The 20,000-nt window shown below is 44.4% G+C and overlaps 1 protein-coding gene across 2 annotated transcripts in view; it reads right to left on the minus strand.

Moving 5' to 3' along the window:
- nr5a2 (nuclear receptor subfamily 5, group A, member 2) overlaps positions 1 to 20,000 on the minus strand; it is a 65,799-nt gene that overhangs the window by 43,626 nt on the left and 2,173 nt on the right. For both annotated transcript variants that reach the window (XM_042057377.1, XM_042057378.1), the window contains exons 2-5: positions 19,156 to 19,287; positions 16,885 to 17,003; positions 13,967 to 14,108; positions 9,151 to 9,806 (exon numbers count right to left, since the gene is read on the minus strand). In XM_042057377.1, the coding sequence (XP_041913311.1) occupies positions 9,151 to 9,806; positions 13,967 to 14,108; positions 16,885 to 17,003; positions 19,156 to 19,287 (1,049 nt within the window). The remainder of the gene's footprint in view (positions 1 to 9,150; positions 9,807 to 13,966; positions 14,109 to 16,884; positions 17,004 to 19,155; positions 19,288 to 20,000) is intronic.

Below are 20,000 nucleotides of genomic sequence, written 5' to 3' on the forward strand. Positions count from 1 at the left end.
AAAATAGATGTTGAGGACAACTGTTGACAGAGAGCAAGGAGGTAAGCCAGCTCCCCTCCCTCCCCCAAAAGACTCCATTACAGCTCAGATAATAAAGCCAAGGAGGAACAATGGGGAGTGGAGCACTTCTTATCCATATCCAAACACTCTAAAAGAATTGGTGAACCGAAAATAAATAACCTCTGTGATTCAACACATTGAAAAAGATCAAAATCGAAATAAAAAATATGTTTTTCCCTTTACTTTTTCAGTTCGTTCTAAGCAGAAGTCAGCTCTCGTAAGCAGAAGACACCAAGCAACTGAAAGTGTCCTCGTTAGCACCCTTTCGTCAGCGCTGAGCTCCCTTCCATTGCCGTGTTAGTTGGGGGAACCCAATCTGCACATCAATCTCTGCTGCTAGCATGTGACAATGGCGTGAGATAAACCCAAGAAGGACACCCGAGTAGCGCCCGGTCCAGAGGGTGGCGCAGAAATGCAGGGGGTGTGGTGGGGACCGAGAAGAAGTGGCAGTGACCCCACCATTTAACCCCTGCACTGCCCTGTGTGTGGACAGGGGGACGATAATACGAGAATGCCAGCGCTGTGCAGAGAGACAATAACATGAGACTGACTGAAGGCACCTGACCAGCACAAAAGGCTTCCCATGCCTCAGCAGAAGGGTTGGAGCGCTTAACCCGCACGGACCCGCATGCCATATTTCTCACCCGCGCGGCAGTTTGCATGCGAAGCGACAAGCCACAGGTCCCCAGTGGCATGCCTGCGCCTGCTTTGTGAGCCTTCACCCTTTTGATTGTCGACGGTTTGTTGGCACAATGTGTACTGTTGTGCTTCCCCCCCCCCCCCCCACCCCCCCTCTGTTTGCCATTTGGCAAAGTACCGTTTGAGTTGATTTGTTAGCAAACATCCTTTTAAAATCAGCTGTCTTCGCTGGCCCCCTTTTTCCCACCTCTCTCATTTCATGCCTTGATTGTCGGGGTTCGTCCGGCGCAGACTGGAGAAGGCTCCGGGGAGAGCAGGCCACTTCTTACAGGTTCACTGCACATCCCCAACCCCTTAACAAGACCCTTACGCGCCAATAAAAAAAGCTTTTATCATAATATTCATCTGATAAGAGAAAAAAAAACATTTGACTTATTCCGACTAGAAAGTGCTTTGGAAATATGAATCTGTCACTTTTTAGAAGTTTTTCAGTGCCATCTTAGATTGTAGGCATTTGTATAAGTGTGTGTGTTGTGTGTGTTTACATTTCTGTGTGTGTAGCAGAATTTCTGAGTTTAGTAGAAGTATAACGTGAAATCGAAAAAGAGGGAAAGCCACAAATATAATGAATGAATGAATGAATGAATGAATGAATGAATGTAACAAAAGGGGACAAAAAACCCCTGTGCCCTGTGTCCGCAGTGGCCAGACATCACAAAGGCCAATGGCTGGACGAGTCGATCAGCTCTCCTGCCTGGGCCACTGGTGCCTCATGATGGGCTTTCCGCCTTTTATTTCCCATCAAAGCAACAAGTGGATGAACAGACTCCGTGAAACACTAAAAAACCACCCCTCCCTGGTGCGTCTGCATCTCTCGGCGGGGATTTCGGACCCTAAATCTTTCCTTTTAACAAGTGCACAGGCTTCCTTCCTCCGGCCTACCAACTCCCCCGGGTGGGTAAGCTGGAGGGATTGGGGAATTTGGAAAGGGGGGGCGGGGGGCAGTAGCCACACATGGCTCTCCTGCAGAGTCTGTGTGTCTGTCTTTCTGGGCTTCTAGTTCTGACTTGCAGTAAACAACAGCCAGAAAAATAGAGAGAGCAAGAAAGAGAGAGAGAGAGACAGAGAGAGAGAGAGAGAGAGAGAGAGAGAGAGAGATGGGGGGGGCGGGGTCGCAGCACCAGGACAAGAATGGCAAACGGGACAAGAGCCCAGTGAATAACGGGCACGAGGGCGGTGATCAAATAACCAAAGTAATTATGTGCGGCTCGCGGCGGCAGATGTTTAAAGTACGGAGACCTAAATAGGACAATGACCAAGTAATGAGCTGTGAATTTCGGCAATATATTTACACCACCTTGCCGGCAGGCTGGTGGCGGTGTGTGTGTTTGGTGGCGGTGTGTGTGTTGGTGGCGGTGTATGTGTTGGTGGCGGGTGTGTGTGTTGGTGGTGGTGGTGGTGGGGGGGGGTGTCTCCCTGTTCCCAGCAGGTCAGGTGAATTATTATGCAAGCATGAGTCTGATACAGTTATCTAAATCAAAATCACCCTCACCCCTAGCTATCAGCTGTTGGCAATAATCGAGATAAACTGCCACTTAGAATATATAAGATAAACATACTTTTTAGTATTTATGGTGCAAGCAGCCATCTTTTTGACGGTAATGTGTGTAATTTATGAATGAGAGGGGGCCTTTGTGGCACAAGCCCTGCTACAGTGCTACATATCTGCCCTGATCAAACAGATATTGTTACCACTGAAATAGCAGCTTAAAAAAACTCTCCTGCCAAGAGGACCTGCCTACAGCATGGAAAAGAGAGGGAGAGACAGAGAGAGAGAGAGAGAAAGAGAGAGAGGGGGAAAGAGTGAGGGAGAGGTCAAAGAGAGAGAGGGAGAGAACAGAGAGTGAGAGAGACAGAGGAGGAAAAAAAATATGTACAGGAGCAGGCCTTACAAAAACTCACACGCCATCGCCAATTGTGGCTGCCGGGGTGCGGGGGGATATCATCTATCAGTGGACAAATGTAGGCCCCAGAATGCTGCTCCTCAAATGAAATAATATATCTTTGAAAGCCTACGCCTGCACCAGGCCCAAAGCCCATATATCAAGTCAGAGCGGCTGGTGGATCCGGTCCAGGGCCATTAACCTTCCACCTGTTCCCCCCCCCCCCCCCCTCCCCATCCCCCCACCAGCCCCCCTCTCCCCGACTCTTCTCCACACCCCCCCGCCCCCCCCGTCCTTCAGGACGCACCCCTGCCCTTGGTGCTGCTCCCATCCCTAGTTCAACCCCCCCCCCCCCCCCCAACAAAATGCTCACAGGATAGAGCGGCTAATGCAAAACGGTGTGCATCAGAGGGCGGCACAAAGAGAAAGAGAGAGAGAGAGAGAGAGAGAGAGAAAGAGAGGGAGAGAGAGGGAGATAGAGAGAGAGAGAGAGAGAGGGAGATAGAGAGAAAGAGAGGGAGAGAGAGGGAGATAGAGAGAGAGAGAGAGAGAGAGAGAGGGAGATAGAGAGAAAGAGAGGGAGAGAGAGGGAGATAGAGAGAGAAAGAGAGAGAGAGAGAGAGAGAGAGGAGGGGGGGGGCAGCAGCACAGCAGAATAATTCAAATGCAATGGACCAGGGACACAGTTACAAATCTTTTGACCTGCTGTGCCGCCACTCGCGCGCACGCAGTTTGTCAGGGAGATAGCGGCGGGTGACCTCCGTGACGGCTAGGGGGGGGGGAGGGGGGAGGGACGGTGGGTGGGGTCGAGGGACGGTGGGCAGGTGGTGTGGGGAGCTGTGTGTGTAGGGGATGGAGTAGGGGCGGATGTCTTGTGGGTGGGGTGAAGGGGGGACATAAATCGCCTACAAGTTCACAGATCATGCCCGAAACGGCTTATTAATTCTTTCTGATGCAGACACGAACAGACTCTCCACTGGAAACCCTTTCCTGATAAACTGGACAGAAAAACAACATCAGAAAACTGATGAGTTCTCTAGTCACACTTTGAATGAAAAACACCACACATTTTATTTTTCCGCACAAAAGTAAACTCATGCAATATTCATATACAGAGGATATTATGCACCTGGTGAGAAGTATCCGCTCTGTACATTATTCACTAAAGCTGATCCATATATGTAAACTGGAGAATGCATGCCTTGCATAAAGAGCCGTCCCTCCTGCTCCTCCTGATAGACTCACCTGGTATGGATTTATTAATTGATTAAGGCAGGCGCAAGACAGCCCTGGCTGGCCACTTTAAAGGGAGTGGACCGTATGAACAGTAATTAGCGGCTATCGCACTAGCTTGACGCCCATGTGTAATGAGGCAGGTTGCCTTGCCAAAGGTGCACAAGATTTGGGGAGGTATGTGTGTGTGTGTGTGTGTGTGTGTGTGTGTGTGTGTGTGTGTGTGTGTGTGTGTATGGGGGGGGGGGGGGGCGGGTGGGTATTTCTGAAGCTGGAGGCCCTTTTCCTCTGGTCTCTCCTCCAGATGCTTTTCCAATAAGAGCCCGGGTTCTCTGCTGGGTGCAGGGCCAGGAACAAGGTCCTAATACAGTCCTCCACACTTAATGGCTGGCCTGGTATTGTCATTCCCTTTCACTCGAAAGAAAGAGCAAAAAAAGTGAAAAAAGGGAAGAGAAAAAAAAAAACGAAGACTCATACAGGACTGTCCCCCAGCAGCCATGAACGGGCAAAAATAAATATTGGCGCCACATGTCAAAGCATCGTTGGCTTTGCACGGTTGAGTTTTATCAGGTTGAAGAACTAAATATATGTATAACGTTACGACAGAGACAAACGCAAACCTACGTGCTTTGAAAGCAGCTGGGTGAAATGGAATGTAATTTTTTAAGCTACTCTGACAGCATTGGGGGGGGACTTGGTATGGTAAGAACCTGATCTTGCCATTCCAAACAAAACCTTGCTGAGATCCTCTGCATGGAAATTGAAATTGTTTTTGAAAATTTTTCAATTGGCACATTTAAAAAGCATCAATCTAATATTTTTTTTAAAATAAATGCAAGCTAACAGATTTTTTTGTTCATTTTTGTTCGGGTGTACATCAAAACACATTGGTTGGCTTACAAAATGCTTTACTAAGCTTATTGCACAATTTTAATAATTACAAACAATTCTTATCAATTCAATGGATACATTATATTTTTTGTTAATTTTGTTAAATAGTTAGCTAGTTCACCAAAATGGTGGTATTGGAAAAATGGCCAAAAAGTGCACCGTTCTAGTACAAAAAGAGTCGTGGCCTGTGAGTGATAAAAGAATCGTGCACTTCACGCCACTACAGTATCTAACTGATATTCATTTTGCACTACGCATGCTCATGGTCAAACCCATTCACTACCACACATGCAAACACAAACCTGCACGACACATACAAAGAAACAAACAAACAAAAAAAACACTATATATTTCCAGCCATTAATGGCATCCCATTGTCTGCCTACTCACGTGGAGGAGGGGGTGGGGTGGGGGTGGGAGTGAGGAAAGGCTAGTGGCCGTATGCATCCTATCCTGTAAACAATGGAGCTAGAGGTGCGGCGGAGCGAAGCGGAGAGGTGATCTCTCCGCAGGCATGAATCACTCCCCACATCCCCGGGCCCTGCAGTGCCGTGCGGGGAGCTCTTCCCAGGCAGAGCCCACACGGCTGGGGCTGAGCGGCCCCGGTGACAGCCCCCCTCACCCAGCCAGGCTGGCCGTGCATCTGTTTCCCCCCAGCTCCCACTGAGAGCATGACACAACACCAGGGGCGGGATGCCACCATCAGAGACTCGCACACACGCACGCACGCACACAAACACACACAGACAAACAGAGGCAGACAGTCAAACACACGCATATGCAACACACATAGACACACACATGGATGTGAACACTTAAACAACACCACATACAAACAAACAAACATATCTAAATTCACATACTCTCTCACAAATGTTCTCATCAACAAACCATCTTACATGGGCAAATACATCACCTACACACACACTCGCCTGATATAACTGTTATAACAGATAACTGTTACCAATAGGAATGACACACTGCATAACCACAGGAATGTCTTTGTCATCTGTTGGGGTACTGGTCTATGGTGATAAAAGGAGATGGCTGTTTCTTTTTATCTCATACTTTCATATTTTAAGAATTTCTTCATTTAAGAAAACCTGCAAAAAAACAGGTCCTTCACTCTGTGTATTTCTGGTACATTCTTCAACAGCCACCATTCAAATTCTAAGTCCCACATAGTGTAATCTAAGGCCAGTGATTAAATCTTTCACAGCAGTTGTAGCTTTCTAGAGATGGCCTTGAAAACAAGAGCGCCTATTTATGCCCTGTCATCACTTTCTTTGCCTTTTTAATTCTAAAAATCAGCACAATACAATTACAAGAGTAACAATCTCAAAAGTTACAATAAACTCTGAGCAACAATAAGTCAAGGAAGATCCTTTTCTCTTTTTTTTCCAAACAGTCTAACACCTGCCCAGTGAAGGATGCTGTTTGGAATGTATCTGTGAGCAGACACAAAGGGCCAGCTCTCTTCGGAGGCTTCATTGTGGCTAAATATTTATGAGCCTGTAACCATGTTCAACTTATGGAAACTAAATCTTTAAACGCTTCTGGCCAGGCGCTTTCTCACCCCTTCCCCATTACCAGAGAAATGCCTTTTGTTCCTACGACGCTAATCATAGCATCAGAGATGTAGGTGAGTATTTATAGTCACTTAACAAGCCATACCCCAGACAGGCTTTTTATTCACACATTTCCTGTGTTTATCCTACATCGCCCTCTCTGCTGCCACGACTTTACTCACAGAGGATATCACATGCAAGAGACAAACAAAGGTTGATGATGACAATATTTTTTTTTTGATTTACTGTACACATGACTCCTCCTGGAAAATCGTGGTCAGAGAAAGAGAGAACTAGAGAGAGAGAGAGAAAGAACAAGAGACAGAGAGAGAGGAGGAGAAGGAGAAGACAGCCCTCAACTCTCAAAATGAGTGAATGTGTATACGGTACATTACAGAACAGAGATCAATATGCAGCTTTCTCTCAATATAAACACTGCTCAAATATGAAAGATTTTTCAGATTTCGTTAAAAAAAATATGATACCACTGACGATCTGTGCGCTTCTTCTTTTGTGGCTGCTTTGAGAGCACCTGCATTTGACCTGACATCGACAACATCCGGCGAGGCCCTGTCCGCCCATTGCAACCGCGCTGTCTGTGTACCTGAGTGCCTTATTTGTTAGAGGCTTGTTGCAACACAGCGGGGGAGCTTACGCAGGGTTTTGCGCCCATCACCAGCGCTAAGCTCACCGCTTCCCAGCAACCCCACGAGTATCCTCTAATTAGCAACGAGCCGGGGAGCGAGAGAGCAGGACGTGAGGGAGAGTGAAAGAAAGAAAGAGAGAAAGAGAGTGAGTGAGGTGTGTGTATGTGTGTGTGTGTGTGGGGGGGGGGGGTCAAAGTGGGATATCTGAAAACATCCATGAGTGCTGCTGGCGCATCAATTTCTAGCCCCTGAGCTTCGGAGTGTGTCTCGCTGGGGGCCCATGAAGAGCCCTCTCCAGGTAAAAACGCTCACTTCAACACATTGTCCTCTCACCTCCCTCTGTCCCCCCCCCCCCTCTCTCTCTCTGCACCACACATATAGACGCTCCTGCTGTCTGCACCACCCCTGCTATTACCCTGCTATTAAAAAACTACAACAAAACAATGCTGGAGAGGATAGGAAGCAGGAATTGGGGGGTTTTGGGGGAGGGTTCCTTTCTACCTATTGTAAAAGGTGAGACTCGCTAACCATTAGGTCCATACTCTAGGGTTGTCATTTAGCACAGAACAATGGCAGCTTGTGATGGCCAAGAGTGTGAGAGGCTGCCGGCCATCATCTGTCGATGGGCTGTGGTGAATGTGTCCGGCAAAAAGGCGGCTATTGAAAATAATTACCATGATTGGGAAAAGCCCAAATAGCGAACTAAGTACACTACAGCAAATTTGAATGAAATCATTCAGGTGTCTAACCCCATCACTGGCCAGCCCTGATAAATGTCAACATGAATATCAAAAGCTTTTGACGGGAGCCAATTGTGGAATTTTGACAATAGCATTTTTCCTCCATGATATCTATGCCCCATTAAAATGCTGTGATGACAATCACACAGAGGCAAATGAGCTGAGCGTGACAGTGAGATATACAAATCACCCACTCTGTGATCTACAATCATGCACTAATACACCAGCCCTTAAAGCATGATCTTAATAAATAACCAAAAGGAAAACTTTTTTCCAATTAATTTCAGATTATCTGTGATACTTGTGTAACACTGTGCCTTAAATACCAAAAATAAGAAATGAAATAAGGTTGTTAATACACATATTATATACATATAACATATTAGCCATGTGATTATGTAGTATCTAGTACGAATGTCTAAAAAAATGTCCATATGCTATTGTATTATATATATATTATACACTTAATCTCTACAGAAAGCAGGAATCCTACAATTAAAAAAAACTTTCTTTACAATTTCATTTCTAGCCATAAATTGCTCAAAAGTTTTTATGTGCTTTCTTTGTGGTGGTATTCATAGCCTCCCTCAAGTACTTTGAGTTAATTTCCTGGGTTAATTGATGTGCTTTGGACTGGTGGAAAATTCCAAAGGCCGCACAGAATTTTATGCAGACTGTGGCCAGATATTCAGGGATGTCGTTTGGATTTTAATACACACATGAAATGACTCACGCAGATGTAATTCATGGTCTGGCCTACAAACCACAAAAGGACTCACAGACTGCACAAATGATCAGGGTCAAGTTTTCCTAAAGCACTGTAACACCAAGATCATCTTTAATGGATGAGTATTTTGATTAACTTGAATGTTTTGTTTTTGTTCGTTTGAAGTTGTATAGACTGTTTGGAAGGAGGTATCAGACAAATTTATTCCTGTGTTGTATTAGGCTAAATGCAATTTTTAACAGAAGAAGATTTTTTAAAAGAAGACAATCTTTTATGAATTTGTGTGGTTTCTGTTAATTAGGAATGAACACAGCAAATACTTTCTTAGTAATGCCAAAGAAAGACTCAGCAAGCTATTTATCCATTTTTCATGCATGCGTATAAATGTATTATCTCCCCAATGTATTTGCATAAACATCAGTGAAATAAGAACATCTATATTTCATAAATCTTTCATATCAAGAATGTCCCTGATGTCCAAACCACAACTCTAATTCTCAATGTTTTTACAAAGATTTAAAAATCAAAACTTTCGTCTATGTTTATATAACACACAGAGACAGAGAGAAAGCGTGAGAAAGAGAGAGAGAGAGAGAGAGAGAGAGAGAGAGAGATAGAGTCAAAGAGCAGAAGATAAAGACGCACACACACAGAGGAAGATAAAGAGCAAGAAAGAAAAGAGAGACAGAGAACATTTCATACCTTTAACTCTCTGAAGAATATGCTGCTGCGGGCCCACTCCACAATGGAGAAGAGCGTCTGGTCGGCCATCTTGCACATGAGGCCGAAGGTGTTGAGCTTCTCGTGCTTGCCCCGACTGGCCTGCTCCTGCTGCAGGTAGGCCAGGATCTTGGCCTGGACCTGCAGCTCGTCCGGCTCGCACTTGAGCAGCTCCACGATGAGGTGCGGGAAGCTGGGCGGCGAGCCGCTCTGGTACGTGTCCATGTACGGGTAGCCCATAATGGACTCGGGTGAGCTGGTGTACGGCTCGGGGTACTCGGATTTGATGGTGCGGCTCTGGAAGTGGCCGTAGGCAGCCTGGTAGTGGCCCTGGAGGCTGCCGGCGTGCGGCGGCATGGCCATGCTGACCGGCGACGTGACGAAGGGGCTGCGATCGTAGTCGACCGGCGGCAGCGCAGCGTGGCTCAGCGGTAGGCCCTTCGAGGCGGAGTGGATGTTCTGGATGGCCGAGGTAATGGTGAGGTCGGTGGGCACGCTCTGCATCACCTGCGTCATGGCCTCGATCTTCAGGCCGTTGGCGCGGATCAGGGCTTTCTTCTGCTGCTTCAGTGCCCGGTCCCGCTTGTACATGGGGCCAAACTTGTTGCGGCCGCCACGCATGCGGTCCGCCCGCACAGCTAAAGCATGAGAGAGATGAGAGAGAGAGAGAGAGAGAGAGAAAGAGAGAGGAAGGGTGTCAATGCACTGACTTTTGTGGTATGCATAAATGAAATGAGTCAATTCTTCTATTGATTCTGATACTGACTAACCTAAAAGCTAAAAGTGTTGCCTAACTTCCTTTCCATCTGAATCTTTTTGGTACAGTAGCCAAAGTCCAAATATAAGTGGAAATAAACACAAACATACACAGAAAAAATGACAGATACAAGTAACCGAACTCACAAACCACATCTTAGGCTCATGTGCTCAAGCCTGAAAAATCTGCTCTGCTCTACTACAAGAATAACCCGTAACATTAGGAGAAAGTTGTGTGACATCGGAGAACTGATACCATTGGCTCACAGTGATACAAGTGACTCAAGCTAGAGGTAGTTAGCGGGTATGCTTTTGTCAGTGGGAAAACTCCCCCTTTTGAACAACGTTTTGTGATATTGGTGATGTGTAAAGTTCATAAGGTTCAAAGTAAAATAAATGTTAAAGATAAATGTAAAGTAAATGTTTTTGACTATAGAAGTAACAGGTTTTGCTATATAAATTATACAACAAAAATGTCTTTACCTGCGATTCTTTCCCTGAGCATATTTTTTTTTCTCTCAATATAAAAATAAAATTGATCAAAAAATTGCACATTTGTATCTTGGTTATTTAAGATCATTGAATAATCTAACATTGTCCAAAGGTATACAGTGACATGATTTGGTAAATGGTGATATTTGAACCCACTCTTTTCCAGTCAAACAGAGTGACATTTAGAGGAATATTTAACTTAACAAAACGTGATGCTAATCCTGGTCATTACATCAAATCAACAGAGCAGCTCCGTGTGTTAAGCCGTCAGTCTCTGATCCCAGCCACAGGGAGGCCACTACCTCTCCTTCCTTCATCTTTCTTTTTTTTCTTGGGGGCGGCGGGGGCGAGGGGGGGGGGGGGGGCGTCATCTGTTTTGGGGCATGTGCTAATTATTCATGTTTAGTTATTCCTCGTGCCCGGTTGTCCGTGGAGCTGGACTGTCAGCAGGTGAATGACTAAAGGTTTCTCTAAAAAAATCCACCTTTAATTTTTTTAACCCCTACCCTCAACAGCTCCTGCATCCCCAAAATCACCTTTAAGCCTCCACCACCACCAAACGCTCTCACCCCCACGCTTAATCCTCTCAAGCTACTCCAGCTAGCTGGACCCCTGGAGTCAGTTAGCATACAAGCACACCACCAATACTCTCCATCAGTGTCCCAATGAACACAGACACACAACACACACACACCAAATAAGGTAAGAGACTGACAAAAACAGAAAGGGAACAGAGAGGAAAATTGAAATAAATAATGGACTTTAAAAGGAATCCAGTGCAGCAGCTGCCTTGGGAGCAATTTTAATGGTCTCCGTCACAGCGGTGTGTGTGTTGCGGCCACGCTGATCTGAGTGTGTGAGACACAGATCCCACCCTGGCTCACAGCAGCCACGACAGGTCAAAACACACTCACACACACACATACACACACACACATACAGAGGGTAAGCCACATAGCCCTCAAGCACTGAAGGTGAGGATTAACACAGCCGTTAAAAATTTAACACCCCCCCCCCCCAAAAAAAAAGAAGAAGAAAAAAATGGAGAAAGAGGAAACCCTGTGTATCCATTATACATTATACAACGATTAATGATTCAGAGCAACAGGGTAATTAATGAACTGAAAACTAATAGTTGTCCCTTTTGGGAAAACACAATTAGGTCTAGACCTGGCAGTCTGATCATGTATACACGTTTTTTTTGTGATTATTATTATTCCACCTCTTTTTTCCTCACCATCATCCTCTTCTCGCGTCTAATTAAACAAGGTTATTTACATGCATGTCATACAGATTTTTTTTTCTGCCACTGGAAGAAAGAACAAAAAAAAGGGAAAAAAAGGAAAGAAAAAAAATTAACGAAGCCCACCCCTCCTCCCTCTTCCCTCCTAACTCTTCCTCTCTCTCTTTCTCTCTCTCTCCCTCGCTCCCTCTCTCTGATCGGCGTCTGGCTGGAGACTGACCCCAACAGGAAGCCCCCGCTGGAGCACTGGAGAGAGGAGAATGAGAGGAGAAGAGGAGAAGAGGAGAAGAGGAGAAGAAGAAGTGCAAGGAGTTCTCTCTCTCTCTCTCTCTCTCTCTCTCTCTCTCGCTCAGTGGTGGCAGCAGCAGCAGGGCCGGCGGTTGGCGTCAGGCGCTTATTGGCTGATTTATGTGTGTTTAATATACAGGAATATTAAGCGCGTGCGGACGCGAGGACGCGAGGATCCCTGTCGCCGCGTGGCATATTAACGGGCGGGCCGGTCGCGTTCTGACACCCTGTTTGTCATGTCTGTGGGAGCCCTTGCTCCCGGGGCCGGGGGGACCGGAGGGTGGGCGGGGGTCAGACCCCCACGCGCACATGAATACCTATGATGCCTATGCATAAGAAATAGGAGAGTGCAGCACCACCAAGGCAGGTTAAAGGATGACTGAGCGAGCGTGTGGAGCCAGGGATGTGGACAGAGGAGGAGAGCAGGAGCAGGAGGAGGAGGAGGAGGGAGGAGGGAGGAGAGGGGGAGCAAGACTGAGAGAGAAAGAGAGAGAGAGAAAGAGAGAGAGAGAGAAAGACAGAGAGAGAGCGCAAACAAAACCACGTCAAGGCTAATCTGAGGCCATGCATTTTCTCCCTCGCTGTTTATTTCTTAAATAAAACCTTTGAATTGTTCTTATTCATCACTCTGGAAATGCCTTTCTGAGTAATCGCAAGGTGGCTGCTGAGAGATGGGAATCGATCAGCATTAGATTGAATGATCTAATACACAATGCCACCAACTCAAGGCTCCTGTCTGCCTAACCAATTAAAATGAATGCAAGAGTGAGAATGGGAGCAGGAACTGGACTAGACTGGCGATATCATATTTTGATGGAGTATGTGAAATAAGGAAGTGGCACTGATTTAAACTTGTGCTGCTTTAAACTGCACACCAACACACCAAAACAACAGCAACAAAAGTGGTAGGAATCTTGCTGATATGAAAATAACATTGTAAACAACAGAGCGTAAATGTTGATATGAGTCGCCGAGGCTTATCAGCGGTTGATAAGGAGACTGAGTTGTTCGCGGACATATTGGGGCAACTGTCTGTGTCAAACAGATAGGCCAGGATCACAGGGAGATTATGTGTGTTAGCGTTCAATTCAAAATACCAAAAACAATCAGAGGAGGAAACAAAACACAGTGAACCGCAACTTTATTTTTACAAAAATACTTTTTACAAAAACATTTATTATTAGTGTGCGTGAGTGTGTATGCCTGCATGTGTGTGTGTGTGTGTGTGTGTGTTTCATTATGTCTGTCTCTATCTCTATCTCTCTCTCTCTCTCTCTCTCTCTGGGCTGCCTTGCTCTTTAGTGTTTACAAAAAGATTTCACCCAACACTGCCCCCCCCCCCCATCCACCCACCCCCCAAAAAAGGAAAAAAAAGAAATAAAAAGCAAAAAAAAAATCAGGATTCCACAGGCTCACTCCAGCTGTGACAACAGCGAAAAACTAAAAATTCATGTGCCTGGATAGGCCTGACAGAGCGCTGGAGGGCCTTGAATCCCCGCACCAACACACGAGAGCAAATCAAAGCGAGTAAGCTGTAAAGTGACAGGCCTGGAAATTCTACCCCCCGGCCATTACACAATTAATAGTAATTACCTCACCGCTTCTGCGAGCTGAGGGGAAGAGACGTCACAAAACACATTATGGAGACCAAATCAAATAAACTTGAAAAAAGTGATTAAATTCAAAATCTGGAGAAAAAAAAAAAAACAAAAAAAAAAAACATGTATACTAAAAAGGAAAGTGTTGATTTTTTGGGAGGCCTTTACAAGTTCAAGAGGGAGAGAGGGAGACAGAGGCCTCCGGCTCGGAGTGTGTGTGCGTGTGTGTGTGTGTGTGTGTGTGTGTGTGTGTGTGTGTGTGTGTGTGTGTGTGTTTTTTCTGTTCAGATGCTAGGGGCGCTTGTGAGTATGGAAACGGGCCTTGCATGGAAAAATAGAAGAAGAAAGAAGAGGAGGAGTAATAGAAGAAGAAGAAAAAGAGAGGAAAAGTGAAAAGGAGTTTAACGAGAATCACTCTCACCCTCCAGCTTCATGCCGACCGTGAGGCATTTCTGGAAGCGGCAGTAGGGGCAGCGTTTGCGCTGGGTCTTGTCGATCTGACAGCTCTGGTTCTCGATGCACGTGTAGCGTTTGTTGTTCTGGACGGTGCGCTTGAAGAAGCCCTGTCGGGGGTGGGGAAGGGCACAATTAAGATGTCAGCGACACAGACGACAATGCTTAATTTGTGAATGTGTAAAGGTCGCAGCCTACACACACCAACACACACGCACGCACACACACACTCTCAAACGGAAGTGTATGTTAAGTATGCACACTAACAATGCGCATACAAGGTCAAAAACACATACATAAATAAATAGACCCACGCAAAACAGAAGGCAGGCACATAGAGAAACTCAAACAGAAGCACACCCCCACACACCTCACTCACACACACACACACACACACACACACACACACACACACACACACACACACACACACACACACACACACACACACACACACACACGCACACTATCGACATGCAATAACAAGCTCCAAGAATTGCAGAAGTTCACATTAAACACATTAACACACAAACAAATTCTAGGTCGTTCCTGCCCACACAAAAATGAGTACACTGTTCCTGTACACAAAGACTGACAAGTGCATACTGTACATACACATTGACATAGACTAACATATTTCTAGTCAGTGGTTTGACAAAACCAGTCAAACCAAAACTAGTCAGTGGACCAACAAAAAAAGCCATCCAAACAAAAATCAAAACTGCTCACAGAGTACCACGACTTTTGACTTTTAACAGCAAATACTTTACAAAGTCGTCACTCTTCTAAAAAGTATTCCAAAATGACACTGAAAACTTAACAGTGTTTGACTTTAGGTTGACACTACGATTCTGCAACCCCACCCCACCCCAAAGTGGTGAGGATCAAAGTGTTAGGAAAGCAGTCAAGGGAAAGATTTCAGTGCATACAACCCGTCCACAGTAACCAAAGTACATTTTCACATGGGGGCCAAGGTAAAAATTTCGCTCATAACGTCGGCAAGCATTCTGCATATGGTCTGTTTCAAAGTAGCAGTCCATTCCTGATGGCATACCACAGCTGATGTAAAACTGCATGCTGTTCCATCTTGGAAGGGAATATTTGAACTCAGCCATTCCAACTGTTCATTTTAAGACCTCGCTGCCCTCTGATCAAGTCTCCTCTCACTCTAGTTTTGTGTACCTTTTTCTCATGCTTGAAAAAACGTGAAAAAGAGGGTGAGGGAGCATGTGAAAAATCCAATAAAATTACATCCATAATTTACAGATCCAGGATTACACGATTCCACCTGCAACTCGGTTGAATTAATTTTCCAAGTGCACGAAAATCAAAGGTATTAACTTATTCCAGCACTATACCGCGGAGGGAGAGCCTAAAACCTGCCCCATTTTAAACTACCACCATCAATATTTCAGCCCGGTTCTCCAAGCAAACCTATAGGATGTTGTGATGGACTTCTATATTCTTTCACATGTATTCCAAACCAAAGAAACAAAAAATACCACTGATTTTGCTTTTTTATTATAGGTAATGGCAGCCTCTCTGAAACATGACTAAAGTGACCATTTTATCTTCAAGACAAATTATCTGAATGAAATAACACAACTTTGGGAGAAAAAGGAAAGCCGTTATGTCTTAATCTGGATCAGCCATAACTAAAATATATATTTCCTACCCACTGTGATCCTCCCGCATATTATCATCAGTAATTTCTCTGTTAAATGATCCACAGTTTAATTTATTATTTCAACAGTTAACGCAATATCTGGTCTTTTTTACAGACTTTTATATTATGCAGACAAGAACTTGCCTACATATTGCCTAGATTCTGTAAATATGAATTAAGTAAGGTATTAATGCCAGTAATATTACTCGAGTATACAGCCTTAAGTTCTTTGCTAGCCACTTTGTGGCTTGCAGGGTATAAAGTTTAATGGACCAACATATAATGAGCAGCGCACTTAAACCTAACATTGACTGTTGTGTATTTGTTTGAAGAAGCAAAGTACCAGATGAGACATGCACATACCAACAGACTGGGACAGAACGATAAATAGTATAGTTTGAGAGATAATGAAAGAGAGAAATAGAGAGTGAGAGAGAGAGAGAGAGAGAGAGAGAGGGGAAGTGAGGGAGAGGAGAAAGGGACAGAGACATAGAGATGCAGGATGGAAGTGCACAGGTTAATTTTCAACAGTCAGATAAAATGACAGCTCTTGTTGATAAAGACGTGAATACTTTTCAGTGAGGCAATGAGGATACCAAATCAGCACTCAGCACATGCACACACACACACACACACACACACACACACACACGTCACCGAACACAGTCGAGACACATAGCAGACATTTTACACAACCAACCAACAGAGATTACCCGCAAGCCAGCCATCATCCAATGCATCTAACAACGAGTCAACCGCCTTCCACATCTAAGAAGTTAACATTGTCCACACCAACACTCCCAGCAATTTTAGACAAAGTGACTCATTGGTGGTCTAAGCACCAGGAAAAAAGAACTGACTCCACAAATCGTTGAGAAATTGTACTCTAAAACCGTTGGATGGTTTGGATGGCGCAAAGAGTTAAAATACAATCCCGTGGTCGACAATCTAACCTACATGCTACAGCTCATCCTATGCGGAGCTGCATGATGACTCACAATGCGATGCAAATCCACACATTCCTTCATACATAGGCTACAATTGATTTGTTCATGCAATTAGGGCATCAAATCGAGCCAGGAGACACACAGAGGATTAAACAGAGTGGTAGAGTGATTGTAAAATACACTTGTCGGGTGGTTTGGAGATCAATAAACATGGCTGTGCCCCGGTGCTCAGGGTTATTACAGACAGACGGGTAGTGACAAAGCGGGACGCACCTTGCAGCTCTCGCATGTGAGGAGCCCATAGTGGTAGCCGGACACCTTGTCCCCGCACACAGGACACATCTCGTCTAAGTCTTCGTCGTAGGAATAGTCCATCATTTTAAACTGGGGGGCTGTGGAGACAAAGGCAAGAAAACACCAGTAAGTAAAATAATAATAATAAACACACTTGGTCTTTCCAAATCTCTCACAATGCTGTGGTGTGCCACTGATATTTACATGTTGTGTTCTGCACACACTCCCAGATATGTCCCCAACTCATTTCCGCTATCAATAGTTTACAATCCAATACAGTTTGAAACATGAGAAATAAATGTAAAATAAGCACACCTATACTTTACACTCAAGGCTACAATATTGAACTCTTGATTGAAATCTTTCACTATATTTGAGATTTTACACATCTGCACACAAAGGAAACTGTAAAATTATGTTATTCAGAAAGGCATGTCACCCTGCTGACAGGTCATGTAAGGGGAATGATAGTTAATCAAGTGATAAGCAGGCAGTGTCAGGGACAATTAAGACGTCTACACTGCATCCTAGTTTGTTTATGAGCACATTTAAAGGAGTAGAATTAAAGAAGAAATAATCTACATGATTTTTCAAGACAATCACCCAGGATGTCTAACTTTAATTAACATTTTGTTGTGTATATGTGTAAAATAAACGACTTGTAATAAATGCACTTACCAACTTCCTATTGCAAAAAACAATGATCTAGCATTGATGCAAAAAAATGATGAAGCGTAAATAGACAGTTGACGATTCACAACTGATCTGCGCAAGGCAGAAAAGTTTCATTTCACGCTACAACATAAATTAATCACTACCCTCCAACACTACTTGAGCATTTGCCGACCGAGCATACTTGCAATCAATTTCTATTAGTAGTAGCCTACATTTTGTGTGAATAAGTTACCCTGCTGTTTCTCGCTGGCGCCGTCTGAAATTTGCTGGTAACGGACGATAGAAGCAACAAGTCATTGTGAACTTCACTTATAAACTTGCTTATTCGGTCAGTGGTTTGAAATAATTCGGGGGATGTTTAATGTAATTTCCTTGACCATATCCACGCTGTCCCCAATGCATTACATCCGGGCGATATAGGCTATCAACAAATATTTTTTAAAACAATTTGCGGAGGGGGAACGTGGGACTTAAAGTTTTATTTTTTTCTTTATGGAAATATGTCATCACAAACATTACAATTATTTGTCGTCTAAAACAGACAATATAGGTTGTTTACAAAATTCGATATTTCTTTACCCCCCTATATTTATGTCAGTGTATGCTTCTGCAGTGGCCACAGTAATTGCTGTGCGACCCTATTTAACAGGCTATACAGCACGTATTTATCCGCGAAATGAAAATTTTACTATCACATGACTGGCAGTGTGTGCCTTGTAAATATTCTTGTATTTTTTTTTTTAGCTAAACCATTTGAACTTTTCTTTTGAAATTCGGTCATATTCGTAGTTTTGGTTTAATTGCAGTGCCATCGCTCGTTAGACGACCTCCAGGGGAATTTTCAGATTTGATAACGATATGAACATCTTCAGGCTTGTAAAGAGAGCTTGATAAATTATTAATGGAGCTGTTTCAGAAGTTAATGCAACGTCTGATTATCTGGAGACAGCCGACTCCAGAATACTGTGCATTTAATGAACCGAGCATGCCTCTTTTCTGGCTAAATTTTGATTAAAAATCCAGTCATCCTAAATGTACAGCAAAATCAAACATAGTGATAGGAAGTCAACCCATACAATATGTTTTCATTTTAGATGCACAAAACTTTTGCAAGTTCACGAGGAGGAATTATAGGCTTAGCTACATGCAATATTTATTTTTTCTAATATCACTAACGACATTAACATGGCGTATCAACAATACTATTGGTTTTATGGATAATAACACGAAATGACTGATGATACATGAGCTGTATATTCTATTCCAGCGCAGTTTAAAATATAATAGGCCTAAAATAAATTAGGGTGCAACTGCACGAAATACCATAGGCCAGTAGACCCTTTATGTTGTCTTTTTCTGTTTAAAACTCACAGAAGTTTTAATTTCCACTCAAATCACATATTCAAAGAAATTAAGACTCAAGATTACAAGTAGGCGTAATTTAACTTGGTCAGGCAGTGTCGGTCGGTCCCAGCGCAATGTTATTCTATCAGAACCATGCTGTGGCAGTTTGGAAAGAGGGTTTTTTAACCTGCACCTTGGTCTTGGATTAAATAAGAAAGTCAGAATTCTTACCTTGCATATTTCCAGGCATGTGCCCCCGTTCCCCATGCGATCGAGCGAGTCCCAGAGCTTCTGTCTCCACTTTGGGTAGCATGACAGCTCGGCTCCGCTGGGGTGAAGACTGGGCTCCGTCTGACGGGCCACCTGCTCGTGAAAGGGAGATACCACAGGTTCTCACAAAAAAACCGAAAGACCGATTCTTCCAAGTCCGGGCGTTTGACGTTTAGAAACGAGGATCAGATTGCTGCAAATGCTAGCGAGAGCAAGCGAAAAGAACGATCACAGAGGAAGTTCATTTTCACCCCCCCAAAACAAGACAACGCTTGCGAAAGCTACAATTATTGTACAACAGCAATGACCTACTGCTTGGTACCCGAGTCTCGCAACGCGATTGAGAAATAGATTGTAAATGTCTTTTTGAAAGAATGTTCTTTCTCAATGACACAAAATGATTACTCTGTCCGGACAGCGAAAGCTTGCACCAGATTAAGAGGTAATAAGACGGCGGTGGAGCTTTTGCAGCGAGTTGATCTCCCCGTGGCCTTTTCCACGTCTCTGATAGATGTATGTCTTACAAAACTCGACTTGGCGAACTGTCATTAACTTTACGCGGACCCCTCCTCCGTTCTGTCTGACTCACTTCTACTGAGGGGTGCCAGATCTGAAGTTCAACTGTTCTCCCTGCTGCTTTGTCTTTTCTCACACACACTCACACACACGCGCGCGCACATACACACCCTTTACTGACACCGCTCGCGCCAATCAGGGTCTCACTCTCCGCTCTGACATCACCTTCCCTCTCCAATGAACACGAGAAGAGCGGCCAGTATCACCTCTATCTACTTTACTCTCCCCAA

This window comes from Alosa sapidissima, chromosome 12, assembly GCF_018492685.1.
Source record: "Alosa sapidissima isolate fAloSap1 chromosome 12, fAloSap1.pri, whole genome shotgun sequence".
Classification (NCBI taxonomy): domain Eukaryota; kingdom Metazoa; phylum Chordata; class Actinopteri; order Clupeiformes; family Clupeidae; genus Alosa; species Alosa sapidissima.